At 42.4% G+C, this 16,243-nt stretch overlaps 1 protein-coding gene across 6 annotated transcripts in view; it reads right to left on the bottom strand.

Moving 5' to 3' along the window:
• The window catches only part of GRID2 (glutamate ionotropic receptor delta type subunit 2), a 640,155-nt gene extending 624,478 nt beyond the window's left edge, over positions 1-15,677 (bottom strand). For 4 of the 6 annotated variants that reach the window (XR_014945306.1, XR_014945307.1, XM_032444177.2 and 1 more), the window contains exon 1: positions 14,551-15,645. Coding sequence is in view for 3 of the 6 variants with exons in the window: in XM_032444177.2 (XP_032300068.1) it covers positions 14,551-14,638 (88 nt within the window). In the remaining 3 variants the exon portion in view is untranslated. Of the gene's footprint in view, positions 1-14,325; positions 14,432-14,550 lie in introns of those variants that run through there. The other 2 variants (XM_015861346.3, XM_085545032.1) reach the window with 2 other exon arrangements.
• Positions 15,678-16,243: the final 566 nt, after the last annotated feature.

The raw sequence follows: 16,243 nt of genomic DNA, 5'->3' as shown, positions 1-16,243 counted from the left end.
ACAGAACAAGCTCCATAGTAGACATAATATAGGTTACCCAGCACCCAGTAAACCTTCCTTGTAGAAGGAAGTTTTCTGGCTGGTGAGTGTGAGCTGGCCATTTCTATTTCATCAGTCTATTCTTTACTAAAATGAGTAGAAAAATCCATCTATTCTTGCTTTTTCATTTATATATCAGATAAGAAATGAAACAAAAGCCTTCCAGGGTAAACAACAACAAAAAAAGGGAGAAAAAACAAAAATAAAACTAAAATCAACAAAAATACCCTTAAAATAAGACAAAGTTCCATTCACCATGCCTCAGGTAAACATTTTCTATCACAATGGAAGGTGCCTCTCTGTACTCCCTCTCTCAAATGGAGTAAAGTAAAATAACTCTCAGTGATAGTACAACACTACACAGTTGCTTGGATTGAGCCACAGACAGCTAAGAAATCTTTCACTTAGCCTCGCTCTATAGTAGCTTAAGCAAGAAGCTTCATAGGTGATTAATCCTTCCATGTGAAAACCTGGGAAAGCAGTGTGAGTTACTGGGGGCAGACTGGAATTGCTCGAGATCTTTACACCTAAGCTAACAAGAGAAAGAGCTCTGATTCTTCAAAAAAGCAGAAAGTTTTGGTTGTACTTCAGCAAGGAAAAATAGTAAATAAAAAGCATAAAGGGCAAGAGCTGATATGTTATCTAGAGAAATGGGTTTTAGCAAGTCTTGACTAAGTGGACTACATAGCCATTGCACCAACAGGCACGTGCATACTCACACATGGCCTGTAGTACAGCTGAACTGAACTAGGAGATAAACAACTAAACACAGTCTGTCATTACTAATTTTTTCTTCTTATTCCCATCTTTAAATATCAAGTAAGTTTTAGTCCCTTATTTATATGAGTAAAGCAGCCTTAATACTGTTGCACAGATCATTTTCTAACAGATACCAATAAGTTACACTGGCTTTCAGAATAGCTTCAAAACTGGTCTTACTAGAAGTTAAATTACTTCTGCATGTTCAGCTGAAAGAAGTCCGGGAATGGAGACATTCTGCAACTGAGAACATTTCCAACAACAGATCACTCTCTAAGTGTAGACTGACATTCAAGTATAGAACAGGCTGAGTGGTTAAGTGGTGTTCAAAACCCCATAGGAATACCAAGCCAACAACTGTTTCTCAGTCCATGAGAGCTAAATGATAAGGAATGGCTCATCAGTGAATCTTTCTAAGTACACATGGTGAGCACACTCCCTTTTTATTTCACTATACAAACTGTAAGTAGAGATACCACTGAATTGTTACTGTGGTGTAATTAAGAAGTGGTTGTAATTAGAAGGGATTCTGCTGCAATAGAAATAGGCATCACTATTTTCATATACTATAAATATTTACTCCTTTATGTGAGCTGAGTATGTTACTCAAAATATCAGTAGGCAGTGGTTCCCACAAAGAGTTTGTAGCTCCTTGAACTAAATACTAATTTAGAGTTAGGCTTTCTTCACACCGCGACTCCTCTGCTCTTTCTGGGAAATATGGAGATTTTTAAGTAGTACTGATCCTCACTAGCAGATGGTAGTAGCACTTTGTCACAGCATTATTACATATAAGTTAACACTTCAGAATTTTAATGCAGCGGCTCCAAGACATACTTCTCAACCCCCTCAATAAAAGAGTCATTTCAAAGTTTACATGTACAGCTGCTGCTGTCCACTTGCTTCTTACTATCACATAAAGTGGTCTTTGAAACAGTAGTATTAAAAATTATAATACATACCAGAATACAGATTGGTTCGGGGGAACTTGTGAAATTAATCACAACTGACAACATCTCTTGAATTGCTAAAAACATGATAAAAACAACAAAATACCTCTCCATGGCACTTACTTCTGAAGTAGCCTTGAAAAATCAAACACTGGTTATTCCTAAGTAGCAAATGTTTGCTTATTCAGTGCAACATTCCCCAAGGTGGAAGGAAAAGAACTTGCACTTGTTCTAAAGGGAGAATTTAGCAGAATGAAGGAATGGGGACTATTGCAATGATTTTAACACTTCCAAAGCACAGACACAAACAATTTCAATATTCCCTTTGTTACTCAAAGCTATTGCTGCAAAATGATGCAACAGTCTTGTTTACTTTTATATCTAGTTAGCCTCTCTCGTGTTTTGGGTGGGAGCCTATAAACTTTGTATTTTATGAAAACAGTTACACTCCTGACTTGACACAACACAAAGACCCAATTAATTCTGGTTTCAGGGACATTTGGCTGTCTTACAAAAATAAATAAATAATATAATATAAAGTAAGATAAAAATAAAAATTGCATCTATTTTCTTTTAAAAAGCGCTTTAAACAAACAAACAAACAACATCACGGTACTTTAATGAACGGCATTTTTTACTCCTAAATCCTGCAGAAGATTACTTTCAGCAATAACAGTTTTTAAGTATTATCATTATTTACCTTTCCCCAAGGAGGCATTTACCTCCTTCTTTCATACATCATTCAGTAATGTTATCAGAGATCATTGATCTCAAACAGAAATACATCTAAAAACCTATTATCCCCAAGTCTCACTGTGACTCATTTAAAGGAAACACAGGTCAGTTCGTTTCTTTGTAGCTGGGCTAATCAAGGATGATGTTGAAAGAAAACCAGGCTTTGGCCTCAGCAGCCCAAATGAAGACACGTGCTACCAGATAAACACGGAAGCAGATCCGCTCACCACTCTGGACCTTCACTGATTAGAGATCTAAATTTTAAGGCAAACTATGCAGCTATTCAAGAAGGAGAAAGCTAGTCCTCTCTCTCCATGAAAGACACCGCAGGCTTTGAATCCAGAAGCATGATGCATTGTTTTCCCTTTCCTTCCTTCCTAAATTAGGTCAAAAGCCAATGGAGCAGAAGCTGTGGCTGTGTGCATCCCTTCCTCCCACTCACCAGCCACAAATGCTGAGCTTTCATGCAGGCACAGTACAGAGCGGCAAAAAACTGCTACACAGAGGAAGATTATTTAATCAGAGGGATAATGCCAAGGCACAGGAAGGTACAATACGCCCAGAATTATCCTGGGAGCTGAGGAGGAAGACGGCACTTCAGCACTTGTTGTTTATATCTGTGTACAATGGTATGAGACAATATGAAGATAAAATGGATCTAATTTTTCTGTAAATTAACCAGGTGCAATTATCAGCTAAAGAAAAAAAAAAAAAATAAAGATCGTACCACACGTATCAAATACTTTACAGTGAAATTAAGGAGTCTGAACACAAAGAAACAATCACACATCCTAATCTATAATTTAGTTTCCTTTAAACTCTGTATTATCTTCCACATATATTGTTCTCAAACCATTGTTTGTATTATATTATACAATATTATATTATATTATTTGTCTTCTCAGTAATATTTGGGCCAGCCCAGTGCTTTACACCTTTGGATTTCCCAACTTTCCTTATGCATATGCACGTACACCTCCTTTATACTGTCTGTCTCTAAATTTTCAACATTAGACAACATTACTTGTCACCCCCTTAAAATTATCCTATCCTGTTACTGAGGCTCCAAATTCATCCTGTACTCCTTCACTGCTCAAGTAGCTTTCACTGCTACTAACCACTCCATCCCCTTCCAAAGCTCCCTCAGAGAAGGCATCACCAAAACCTTTCCCACATTATGTTTTCTCTCTTCTCAAAGCCTGTCTGCTGCAGAGAGAAAACACAAGAAAACGTTGGTTCCTGAAGATTCATTCTGTCCTTTACTTGCAAAATCCTCCTCTCCTTGAAGGCAGGTGTGGATGTGGAAATGGTGTCCCCAAGACACCAGTGTTCCTTCCTAGCTCATACACGACACACAGGCCACACTTCCCCCTTTCCCACTTTTCTCAGCTGTTTTGTTTGAAGTAGCCAATATTTCAAACAGGTTGCAGGTTTTTTTTTACTTATTACAAGCAAAAGCAAGAGAAGGTTTCCAGGAAGATGTTTCTCACCCACCCGCAGGTTGTACTGCAATACAATTCTATCACAGGAGAGTTACTCCAAGGAGTCACAGAATCACCCATCTAGATTGCCTGAATACTTTGATATCTATCTAGAAATTTCAACTGGATAACTAATGAGGATGTAGGTGCTCTCAGAACCATTGATTTCTTTTAAATTGCTCTTTTAAACAGACTAGGGTGTTTTGCAGCGTATTTTTCCACCTTCCCCAAAAGGGATTTTCCTTCTATCTAGATATCTTCTAAAACTGTGCTGTGAAATAATTATCCAACAAAAAAACACAAAGAGAATGCATATGCAGTAAGTATAAATTAGTTCCTGCATTACTAAAAAACACAGTAAAATGCTGGCAGCTGATAAGATAATGACTGTTTCATTTTGCCAATTTAACCAGTTCCACTGGCAATCAAGCACTGTAGGCAGTGATTACACAAGCATTGCTAGCCCTCGTTTCCTGTCAATTATCTTAACTCACACCACTGTAACTTTTGTTACCCTGTGGGAATTACTGCCATCAGCCTCAGCGTACCTGTCCTGTCAGTACATCCCTGAAGACATATCAATGTACTTTTACTCCTGTGTACACACAGTGATCATCCACAAGCATGAATGAATGAATTTGTCTCTCTAAAAAACACCAAAAGATGTGCAACTTTGTTTCCTGATGTAGGAACTGTCTGGGTTTCAGAGATCCAAGCCTCCTCATTCACTACATCTTGAAATCTTCTGACAGACCAACTTTTTGTTCCACATTTGTACAGCTTCTCACACAGTGGGGTGCCACTGCATGATTTATATTCATGTTACAACTTCCTACCTGCAAGTGAAAAACCTCCCTAATCCTTGCATTGTCACTTATAAGATAGAAACTAATTTCATCCTAATTTAACGAATAACTCCTCTGCTTACTGAGAACGCACCTATTTAAACATTGCATATACAGAAATAAATACATTCCCCATTGCTGGTTATAAAGATGTAGAGTGGAGATGGAACCTGAGGGGTATATTTTAAAGATACTTACAGGAAGTACATTGGTGAATAAAGTGCAGTGATTGGTTCTACAAGGTCACAAAGGGGAGAGCTGAAGAGGGACTGAGTAGTGGGGGAAAGTGTATGTATCAAAAGAGGTCAAATAAGTGAATTCAAAGGAAAGAAAAAGCAGTTTGTCTGTCCAAATAATAGATGTTTATATTATGGCATATTTAACTTCATTTGCTTGAAAATAAAAAATAAAAAATACAGGAAGCCTTCTCCCAAAAGCTATGCCTCCTAATTTACTTTGTTGGTCTACAACTTCAGAGGTGGCTGTTGGCGGTATGGCAGCAGAGATTAAACCTTCCCACCAATATTCCATTACATGTTGTTCCTATGTGACAGATGGCAACACAGGGGCAGTCTGACAAAATGGCATCTGTCATGGAAGTGCATATGAAGCAAAGGTGTGTCACTGAACTCCTCCATGCAGAAAAAAATCGCATTCATTGACATTCATCAATGCTTGCTGAACATTTATGGAGAAGAAAAACAGTGAATGTGAGCACACTGAGATGGTGTGTTTCAGCAGTGGTGACAGTGGGTTATTTCCACTTGCACATATTTTTACAAGCATGGCATGCAGGCTCTCTTTCAATGTGTTGTGGCTGATAATCTGCTCTATCAAATAGTGTTCTTGTGCTCTTTGTTTCTGTTGCTGATTCCATGGAAATAAATAGGAGGCAATACTTTCAGAGCAACCTATGTATTTAAGAGTATACAGCACAGCTACTGTCACATCTGTCTGCCAAAAACATGGAATATGAGAAAGAAATGAATAAAAATAGCAAAAAGGAAAAGAGCACATGTTTCAATACAGCTGGTACAAGTGCCTCTTGCTCACCATTTAACATAGCCCATACCACAGTAGCTGAAACTGGCTTTGCTGAGTGAGAAATTGATCTTTTCTACCCTCCTTTTCCCTTTAACAACTACCCGGTACATAAAATGGCTTTAAAATATTCTCAGGCATTTAGGGTGATCACTATAAAGCATGAAACAAGTCAAGGAGCATGCAGCAACAAATGTCCTTGCTTAATAGTTTTGTCCACAGATCACTCTGCTATGCACTTCCAGTTTAGGCTGTACTGCCAGGTAACTTTCAGCACTGATGTCAGTACCAAACTCTGCAATAGTATCTCCACACCTGAGAAAGACAACTGGCATCTTTTTCACTGAGAGAATGGTAAGATGCTGGAACAGGTTGCTCAGAAAGATTGTGGAGGCCCCACCCCTGGAAGTGTTCAAGGCCAGGTTGGATGGGGTCCTGGGTAATCTGATTTACTACTTGATCTAGCAGCCAGCAACATTGCCTGTAGTAGCAGGGTTGGAGCCTGATGATCCTTGAAGTCCAACCCAGGCCATTCTATGATTCTGTCTCTGTTATATGCCAAAAAAAAACAAAAAAAAAAAAACCTCTGGCTCAGGAGGCAAAGCTCTACAATCAGCGAGCTTAACTAAGAACTTTATAAAGACAAATCAAGTTACCTTCTGTCATTAAGCCTAGATCCCGAGCACAGCATTCGAGAACTGGAGTGGCAAAGCAGGAAAGCCTACCTTGTGAACATTCTCATTCTTCTATTAGATGTAGCTATGCAAAAGTGTGCATTATTATATTTGCATAAAAGAAAAATAAGGCACAGCAAATCCAGGCCAACATTCAGGTTAGCTGATGTGTCATCTTCTGCTCTCTCTGCAGTTCTCATCCAGAGCTACTTTTCTCCAGCACCAGAATGGTGCTACTTGATTTTGATTTATCACATGTGAATTATTATAATGAAATCACTAACTTGATTTAAGCCTCTGAGAAGGATACGGTTGGACTCACAAAAAATTGTTCTGCAAAACAAGCAATTATTGTTGGGTTCACTGGATATTGGCCTGAGTAATCCAACTGATTATAGAAAGTTAATGATTTAAAAAGCAATGAAGAAATAAGATATTAAATCCTTTAAATTTGCATGAAAGTCTCCGAGAGGAATTTTATAGCAATTTTCACTGCATATTTTATTAGATATGTGATATTTTATTCATGGGTAAAGCAAATATAACAATTAGGAATAATTAGCATTTCAGCGCAGAATGTTATCTAATAGGTTAAAATACACATATAATTCTTCATTTAAATTCTATGTCTTCACATTTTCCCCTTTCTGGTTCAGAACTGTTCCACTTAGTATAGCACTTACAGGGATATTACACAGCTCCTGGAAAAACAGAAACAGAGAACTAGAGTCTCTTGCCTTTGATATCTTATTTTCTTCTGCTTTTTGCATTTTTACTCAGCTTCCTTTTCTATTTCCTCCTGAGCATAGCTTGTCATATAAACCCAGCATAACTTTCAGGAAACTTTTCCCTTTCATCTTTTTTTCCACCCTACTTCCACGTCATCTCAAAACTAATGTATGCAATGGGAACCTACTTTAAATCTAACCCTGCACATCTAAATGGGATATCCATCAGTTTACAAAAAAAAACTGACCAAAAGAATACAATATTCATCTCTGTACCAAGTATTCCACTGTAAGTTGAATGCTGTCCAAAAATACTCTGGTAATAAGAAAATACTATTTTATCCTTTCTCATTAAGCAAGTATCAATTTTCATTGTCCTTTTTTTCTTTTTTTTTAAATGCAACACTTAGAGCTCATAGAATATGCTTTCCTTGAGCTGATGTAATTACCCAGATCAAAGCAGGAACAAGACTCTCCAGATGAAGTACACTGCAGTACAATACAGAATACCAAACACTGTTTTTGCTGAATTAAGTATATTATCACTGGAACCAGGATGTAAATTTTGAACCTTGCAGAATTACACCACACAATTGCAAGCCAAGCTTCACAACTGCCATCCAAATGCCAGTACATTTCATCTGCTAACCTTCAATTCGGTCGCTGTCCTCCATGTTAAACAGATCAGTAATAACTCTCCAAATCACATAAACCATTATTAATTATAGTGGCTGTAAGCACAAGAAAATCTCTCCCCTGCTCCTCCATCTCTCACATAATCATTTAGTAAACAATAATCAGAAAACAAAGCCCAATACCTATAATGAAGAGTAAAAGAGAATACAGTCCTTCTGACGCAGGAAGATATTGATGGACATAAGACATAACACAAGAAAGACACCCTTTCTCACTTATCTTTCCACTAGTTAATTCTATCATAGTCTTTATGTTTAAATTACTACCTCTTTGTCAAGTACACATCATTAAAAATCTGCATCTGAGAGAACCGCTCTTTCTCTTCTGTGTGCTGCTTCAAATGAATAAGCCAGCCAGGACCTGGGCTCTGGAAATTTCATCCATGCCTTCATTACCTGGTGTTGAGGATGGTTTAACTAGTGCCACACTTAGCACACATTCAGCACATACCCAGTACCAACTACCACATTTCTCTGTCAGTATTGCACCTTCTCCAATAGTCTACTAGCAGTGAAGGGGCATTTTGCTTTGTCCAAGGCAATAAGTTTTGGGGCAGAAACTAGGCTTTGCACAGGAAGGCAGAGTCCAGAGCTTCATATAAACATTTTCCACACCTCTAGAAGAAGGCCAGTTCCAGACCAACCTCTTCACTTACCAGGAAAGTGGTACCAAATGATTATCATTCACAGTGTAGGAAGACAGAATAATATCACAAAAGGAAATGGATAGCACTTGTACCCCAGAAGCCCAGCAGGAAGCTAGTGGCTAGACAGCAGCAAAATGCACCAGAGAAACTTCAGATTGCATGCCCAGTTTCCAGCTGTTACAATAGGATTGCTGGCCAACTGAGTGTCATGCTTTAGTGCTGAGCTGTGATTTCCATGCTCACTTCTTGGCATTCATAGGCAGCACAAATAAATGAGGATATGTAGGGCTGTCAGAGATGGTTGTCAGCATAAGGAAAGGCATGATGTGACTATAGCATCTATGGGTTGGAGAGGAAAGAAAGAAAGAAAAAATGAAGGTGAAGGTGACATCTGAGTTTATAGATGCAGATAGATATCTTAATTTGCCTGACCAGCATGCTACCTGAAGTCAATATTCCATAGAACAGGCTATGATGTATTGTAACATATTTTTACAGAACATTATTTCAAATTTTTATTATTTTCTGATATTTGCTCAAAATACAGACTGTTCTATAAATATTGCTTCCTCTTCCTATTGATCACTTGAGCCCAAACAGCAACAGCAGTTGCCCACATCCAATAAGTTCTTTGAACACTGAAGACATAAAACACAAAGTATGTTTGGAGGGTAGGCAGATAACGAGAGCTGCACGTAATTTAGTTAACTAGGAAAATTAATTAGAAATTGATAGCCCTGTAGAACTACTCTTTTGTACAAATCATTTTTAAAACCATTGCTAGCCTGCTGAAATAAGATCAAGCAATGGAGCAGCAGTGACAAAGAGTAAAAATAGAAACCTCAAAAGGCAAAAGCCTCCAATAAATTTCAGCAAAAAACAGACTGTCACGGCAGATTATAGATAGCTATATATCAAATGGAAGAAAATGATGTAAGTTCAAGTCTATATCTAGGGAGTAACCTAATGGCTTACAAAAGTCATCTCCTGCCAATACCACTTGCTTTACAGGGCCTGGGAGTGGAAAAGAACCATACTTAATGCCTTTGTTCATTAAGTTAAATGAACCTTAGTTGGTAGGTTTATGTAGTCACAGTCTTAAAAGATTTTTCTCCAGTGTGTTTTTTCAAAGATGGCACTGCGAGAATAAAGGCTCTGTGCATCCATAAGTAGTCATCTGAAAGCACACAGCAGCAGCAGCCGCAGTGATTGCTATGTCAAGCATTTGTTAGGAAGTCACTTGAAATTGGATGGCTGTTTTTTGTGTGGTTTTTCTTTCTTTTCTTTTTTCTTTTCTTTTTTTTTTTTTTTCTTTCCTCTCTGTCTTTATATAAGGACAAAGAAGTTGAAATAATGATAAGAGTTATTTAAGAACATGAAAGGGAGCCGCCTGCCATAGTCAGCAATCCACAGAATCAGTTTAAAATCTTCTGAAGTGACAAAACGACTCACCTGGAACTTGACAGACTCTGGATCAGGCCCTGATGATCACTAAGGAACACTCTAGAAAGCAGTGACACCTAATGGTAAACAGGCCTTTGGAGGACAGCTAGCCATAGTCCAAAGCGTGGAAAATTATCCCTCTCTAGCAGCAGAGTAGCTGGCACTAATACACATTCCAGGGGCTGAAGTACTGAAGCAGAAATTTAAGCTCTGGGTGAGAGTTTAAGAAACTGCATATAGATAGAAACACTGAGTGTGTCACAGAATATAGCTGCTAACAAACTCTACTAGCTGCTAAGCCACAGCACACTGTATTTAGGGTCTTTGGCTGTAGTTAAGTGTAAAGTAAGCAGGTAACCTTGGTACATTCTACAGCAGGAAAAACAGAGATATGAAAGCTCATCTGTAGGTACTGCAGGCACTACAGGCACCTACAGATTTGGGATTTATTTTTTTAACAAGTCCATTTTACTTGCCCATCCTGAGTTTCACAAAAAGTATGCAAGAACAGTGATATACAAGACACACATTCTAACAAGGCTTTACCAACAGCAGATGAAATTAAATTACTATTACTTGTGCAAAGAACAAAACAAGCCAAGTACGCTGTACAACAGCTAATAAGACAAAACGTGGACATGAATACCACCAGACAAAACAACTACCTTTCTCTTACAAATACACTGTTGTTTATATTTTGCTATTGCAATATCACTACTACCTCAATCAGCAATAAGCCCCATGTTGCAAGTGCCCTGCTATTTCTGTCTGTATTACAGAAGAGCTTAAGAGCATGAAACAGCTCAGGGCACAGCAATGCCCAGAGTTTGCCTAGCACATGGAAAGTTGCTCTTCTGACCCACTAACTCTACAATCTGAAGGGAAGGGAAAAGCAGACCTAATTTTTTCCCTTGAGAAAAAGTGCATGTAATGCATATATGTATGAAATACTATGTAAATATGTATACTAACATATAATATTATAAATGTATGTGATTGATCTTAACATTGGAAATGAAAAAGCTAAGGATAGTACACAGGTGAGTGCCCGCAGCTGAAGCCACTGATGAATGTAAAGAAACAACTCGCAATAATCAGAGCATCCGAACTACTGTTGGGTAGTGCTGTATTGAATTAATCTTTAAAAACACTTTAGCGCACTTTTTTCAGCAAAAATTTTTGCACCTGCAGTATGTAACCGCTGCCTTAGGTGATCTTGCTGCATCTAATACATACGTTTGCATATATGTTAGTGTATACTCAGTAGGTGAGCCATTTGCACATACAAATACATTGCAACACACACATGCCAAGGGAAAAAAAAAAAATAAATGAGAAAGAGTACAAAGTAAAAAATATAAAAGCATGAGACCATCAACTGTAGAAAACACAAAGCAGACACAAATTGTGTAGCTGACAAGGAAAGCCACCTAATCCCTGCTTAATTAAAGCAGGGTTCTAAACTCCTGTTTAGGGAGTGAGGAGAGTGGGACGACTGATGTATGAAGAAAATACTAGGCAGCGTGGCTAATCTCAAAGACTTTGGAGCTTTCCAGCTACATAAATCAGAGCGAGTTTTTGAATAGCCTCATAAAACACAAAATCATTGCCATTCCACTCACGACTGTCACATTCTTCCTACAGCATACAGATCATTAGGAAACTTCTAAGCAATCAAGTAATGTGGGGCTGATGAAATTACTCAATCAATGCATGGGCTGAGGGAAGTAACACAAGACAGAATCGCACAGCTCTGACATGGTAACCCTGCCTCTTTCCTTTACACACAGAGGTGAGGAAAATTGCAGCGGATTCGATTCATTGCAACGTTTTCACAACGGTGCTCAGTGTGGTTGTTCTGAACTGCCAGCTCCTATTTATAACAGCAGGGCAGCAGAAACATGCCGACAAGCATCCCTACCCACAACCAAATTATGATACAGAAAAATGCTTGTTGTTAAGTGTGCACATTTACACACACACAGACCTGCTCTAAATGATCAAAAGCAGCAGCTTATCATCATTCAGTGGACAGGAATGTGAGAGAGCATATCTCATAGGTGAGTACCAGGCACCATTCTCCTCCCACCGCCATCACCAATTCTTTAATCCCTGCCCACTAATTCCAACACTTTCTGTCATTGTCTCCGGAGCAGCTGAGTTGTTGCATACTTTGATTCAGCAAACATTCCTATCCTGTTAACACACCATAGGACACACGGACAGCCAAGAAGAGTTACTGTGCTGCACTGAAAAAGTACCATCAGTGCCACCAGAGAAATGATATGCACAGGTAGCATGGTATCTCTTATGATTGCATCCCCCTCCCAAAGATAGAAAAATATTTTCCAATTGCATTTACTAATACTGTAGAATTAGAGAAAGATATCACTTTTGCACTGCTTGTTGCCTTAAGGCATCAGTACTGCCTCTGGTAGTATTTCTTTTCCCCTGAACTGAGCATTTTGTTTTCTTCCTTGGCTTTATGAGTCCCTCTGTGAGTAATTTCTTCACAGAGTCCTCTGCTGCTCCTTTTCATAACTCATTTAGATAAATGCAGTTCATTATTTATCTCTAAATATTTTATACTTAAGTTCACTCAGCACAAGTGGAAGACAACAGAAGGGGTCAGAACGCTCAGGTCACTCAACACAGGATACTGTACAAGTTGGAATGTTTGGATGTCTGCTCACTTACTGTTGGCACAGTTCTACATTCAGGTCATTTCTTTGCAATATATTCATTTTAATAGATTTAAAGCTCTGTGCAACCCATATCAATTTGCCATTTTCATGGCAACATAAACTAGTCTATAAAAGGAGCTAATCCCCTTGTCAACCGTACTAATTGTCTCTCAAGACAAATTAATTGTGTGAGAAACAACTACTTGGGTATTTATTTATTTATTTATTTTCCAGCAAGGATTTACTGCGCTGATCCATCTAACCACTAATTGCATTATAAAAAAAAAACCCACAAGCGGTAAAGTGTGTTGCATTCTGAGTATATAACAAGCGAAACAAACCAAAATGCCATTAACATGAAAAGAGAAAAGCTGTCGCCTCCCCCGTTTCTGCTGCAGAGCCCAGCGCTCCCTCAGCCAGGGATCGGGGCAAGAAAGCGCTGAGAAACTCCCGATCTTGTTACTCAGCCAAGATTTGCACCCAAATCCTAAAATGTGACCACTTTGTTGCAAGCTTCCAAGTATGCAATTGTAAAGCAGATCGTTTCCTAGTGTCGCTTTGACAGTTTACAGCTGGGAGAAGGAAATATTTAAAAGAAGTCCTTCTCCCTTTAAAAGGAGGGCACCTAGCGCTGCTTCCCCTGCTCGATATTCACCACTCCAGCCGCACTCAGCAAAGAGGACTGACCCCTATAAAGTTGCGGCACCTCAGGGAAGCAGCCGCACGAGAGCTTGGGCATGGGAAAGAGGGAGGGGTCGGAGCAGAAACAGGAGTCCTACAGAAAGCTCCGGCCGGCCGGGCCGTACAAACGCTGTTCCCACAGAGCCCCACTGGCAGACATGTTTACGAAGCCGCCCCCGGCAGCGGGCAGGCACCGCCCAGGGGACCCCCCCGAGGCCCCAGATGCCCCATCCGCGGGGCAGCGCTGCCACCGCCGCCACCACCAGTCCGCGCTCCGGCACCGCCTGCGTGCAGAGCCTGCAGATGGGCGAGCGGCCGCGGGGCGGGGGCAGCGCCCGCCGCTCCCCGGACCGGCGCGGGGGTGGGGGGGAGAGCGGCCCGCTGCGGGCATCCTCTGCCGCTCGGAAGAGGGCCGCACGTTCCCCGAGGCTGAGCCAGCCGCGGGGACACAGTCCCGGATAGCAGCGGCCGGGTGAAGCCCTCTGCCCCCCTCCCCAGCTGAAGGTGCGGGCGGAGCCGTGCATCACGATCACCCCGCCGCCAGCCGTTCCCCCCGCCTCCCGCATCGGAGGAGCCGGGCATCCTTCCCGGCGCGGCCGCGGGAGGCGCCCGGGGTGTCGAAGAGGGGGAGTTGGGGCAGGAGCCCCCCCTCCGCCCGCTCTTGCGGCCGGCCGCCCGCGGAGGGGAAGCACTCACGTTGCCAAACCACCTGTTCCGCCGAGGGAGAGGACGGTGGGGGGGATGGGAGGGGGCTTCACTTCGCCGCCGTGCGACTGGGGATGGGGGGAGACCTAAGGTTCGCCCACGGCCCGGGGCAGAAGGGCGGAAGGGTTAGGGGCCGGCGGGAGCGAGAAAGTGTCCCCGAGCCTCGGACCCCCGAGCGGTAGCCGCGCGGAACACCAAGGTCTAAAACACGCACGTACCCCGCCGGAAAGAAAGCTTCCCTCACAGCTCTAGGGGAAAAGGAGGACGCCCAAGATCCTTGCGGGAAGCAATTACGGGAGTGGAGCGAACAACACACAGCCAGCGAGAGAGGGATGAAAGAGAGCGGGGGCTGCGGGGAGGGGGAAGCCTGCCAACAGAGAGGAGGTTGCAAAGGAGAGCTGAAAAAGTGTCCAGCGGCACCGGCAGACGCAGCAACCCCTTACCGATATGAATGATTGAATCTGCAATCGCCGCTTTCCAGGTTCGAGTCCAACAGACGGACACAACCAGGATGAGGGAGAAAACTTCCATCTCCGGCGGAGCTCCAGGCTTTGTAAGGACGGCTCTCTCGGCGAAACGATGGCACCGCGGAGGATGGCGCGGCGCAGGAAGCCCAAGAGTTTAAGGTGCCGGAGAAGCGCGTAAATCCCGCTGGCAAGCGCACGGCTGCGGCTGGGCGAGGGGCGAGCGTGGGGCTCCGGGCGTCTCTCCCCTCGGCGAGAGCCCGCGTCACTTCAGAGGACTCCTGGGCAGCAGAGTTGCTGGGAGAGCCGGCAGCAAATCCATCGAGCCCGGGCGCCGCCGCGGGCAGCAGCCGCCTCTGCCGGTCAGAACATCCCCATCCTTCCGCCGGGTCCAGGGAGCCGCTCGGTCCCGGCTGCTGCACGGCAACTTCCAACCCACACCGCGCAGACACGCAGACACACACGAGCACACGCGCGCGCACGCACTCACACACACACACACACACGCGCGAACGAACCCTCTCGGCCGGAGGAGCCCTGGGAGCCCGCAGCAAAGAGCTCGCCTTCAGGGAGGGAGGAGGAGTGGGGGAGCGGGAGGGCAGGCGATCCCGGTGCCAGCAGCCAGATTCCTGCAGGAAAAGCCCCCCCGGAGGCCAAAAAACAAAGTGAACTTCAAGGTAATGCGGATAGTAATGCAGAGATCTCCCCCCACCCTCGGCTTAAAAATCGCTTCCCACAACTGGAGGAAAACAAACAAACAAACAAACAAAAATTAAAAAAAAAAGGGAAAAAAAGGGCAAAAAACAGATAAATTTGCAAATGAAGCCCAGCGTGCAGTCTCTGTCGCGCGAGGTAGTGGTTGGACAGGGCAGGAGCAATAGGAGGAGTGCCCAGAGCACGGCAGAAGAAAGCAATGATGGTCTGCAGGTTGCTTTCGGAGCTCCCTTTGCTGGTGGGATGCAGAGAGAGCTGGCGGCTTCGGCACCAGCCAGCACGTTGCCTAGAAATGGATCACCTAGGAGAAGGAGAGAGAGCGAGAGATAAGTGCTATCAGCCAGAGAGGGAGAAACAGAGAGAGCGAGCGAGCGCGCTTCTCTCTAATAACCACCTCCTCCCCCTATCTGCAATACGAGGGAGAAACAAAATAGAGCTCTCATCTCCCTTGAAATCTTCAACTGGGACTGAGGAAGAGACATAGACAGGAGTGCACGCAGCCTAAAAATACATTGGAGGGAGTGGGGGGGGAGGGTGGGGAAAAAAATAAAAATCTTTTTGAAGTGTTATGCTCAGCTTAAAAAAAAAGAAAAGAAAAGAAGAAGAGAAAAACCCATCCCATTTATTTAACCTTGTAACTCCACCACAGGTATCAAGTTCAAAGCTGGATGGGCACTTCTGCTTCTCGGTCTTTGACAAGTGAGTCAGGGACACTGCTTGAAGGGGAAAAGGAAAAAAAAAAATAGGGGCACTTGTCCTCAAGGGGAAAATGAAGACCTAAATATCTATTAATATGATTTTAATTATCTGCGTTCTTGATGGAATTGTCACTATTCTTTAAAGGAATGAATTTAGGTGGTTCCCTCCCCCTCCCCCCCCCCCCCCCCCTTTCTTTCTTTAGATATTGGAGAAACTTCTATGGGAAAACATATACAGTGCACTTTTTATGCTCAGGGTT

Source organism: Coturnix japonica, chromosome 4, assembly GCF_054131305.1.
Source record: "Coturnix japonica strain WE chromosome 4, WE-NBRP24, whole genome shotgun sequence".
Classification (NCBI taxonomy): domain Eukaryota; kingdom Metazoa; phylum Chordata; class Aves; order Galliformes; family Phasianidae; genus Coturnix; species Coturnix japonica.
This window is presented reverse-complemented; position numbering and strand designations above follow the sequence as displayed.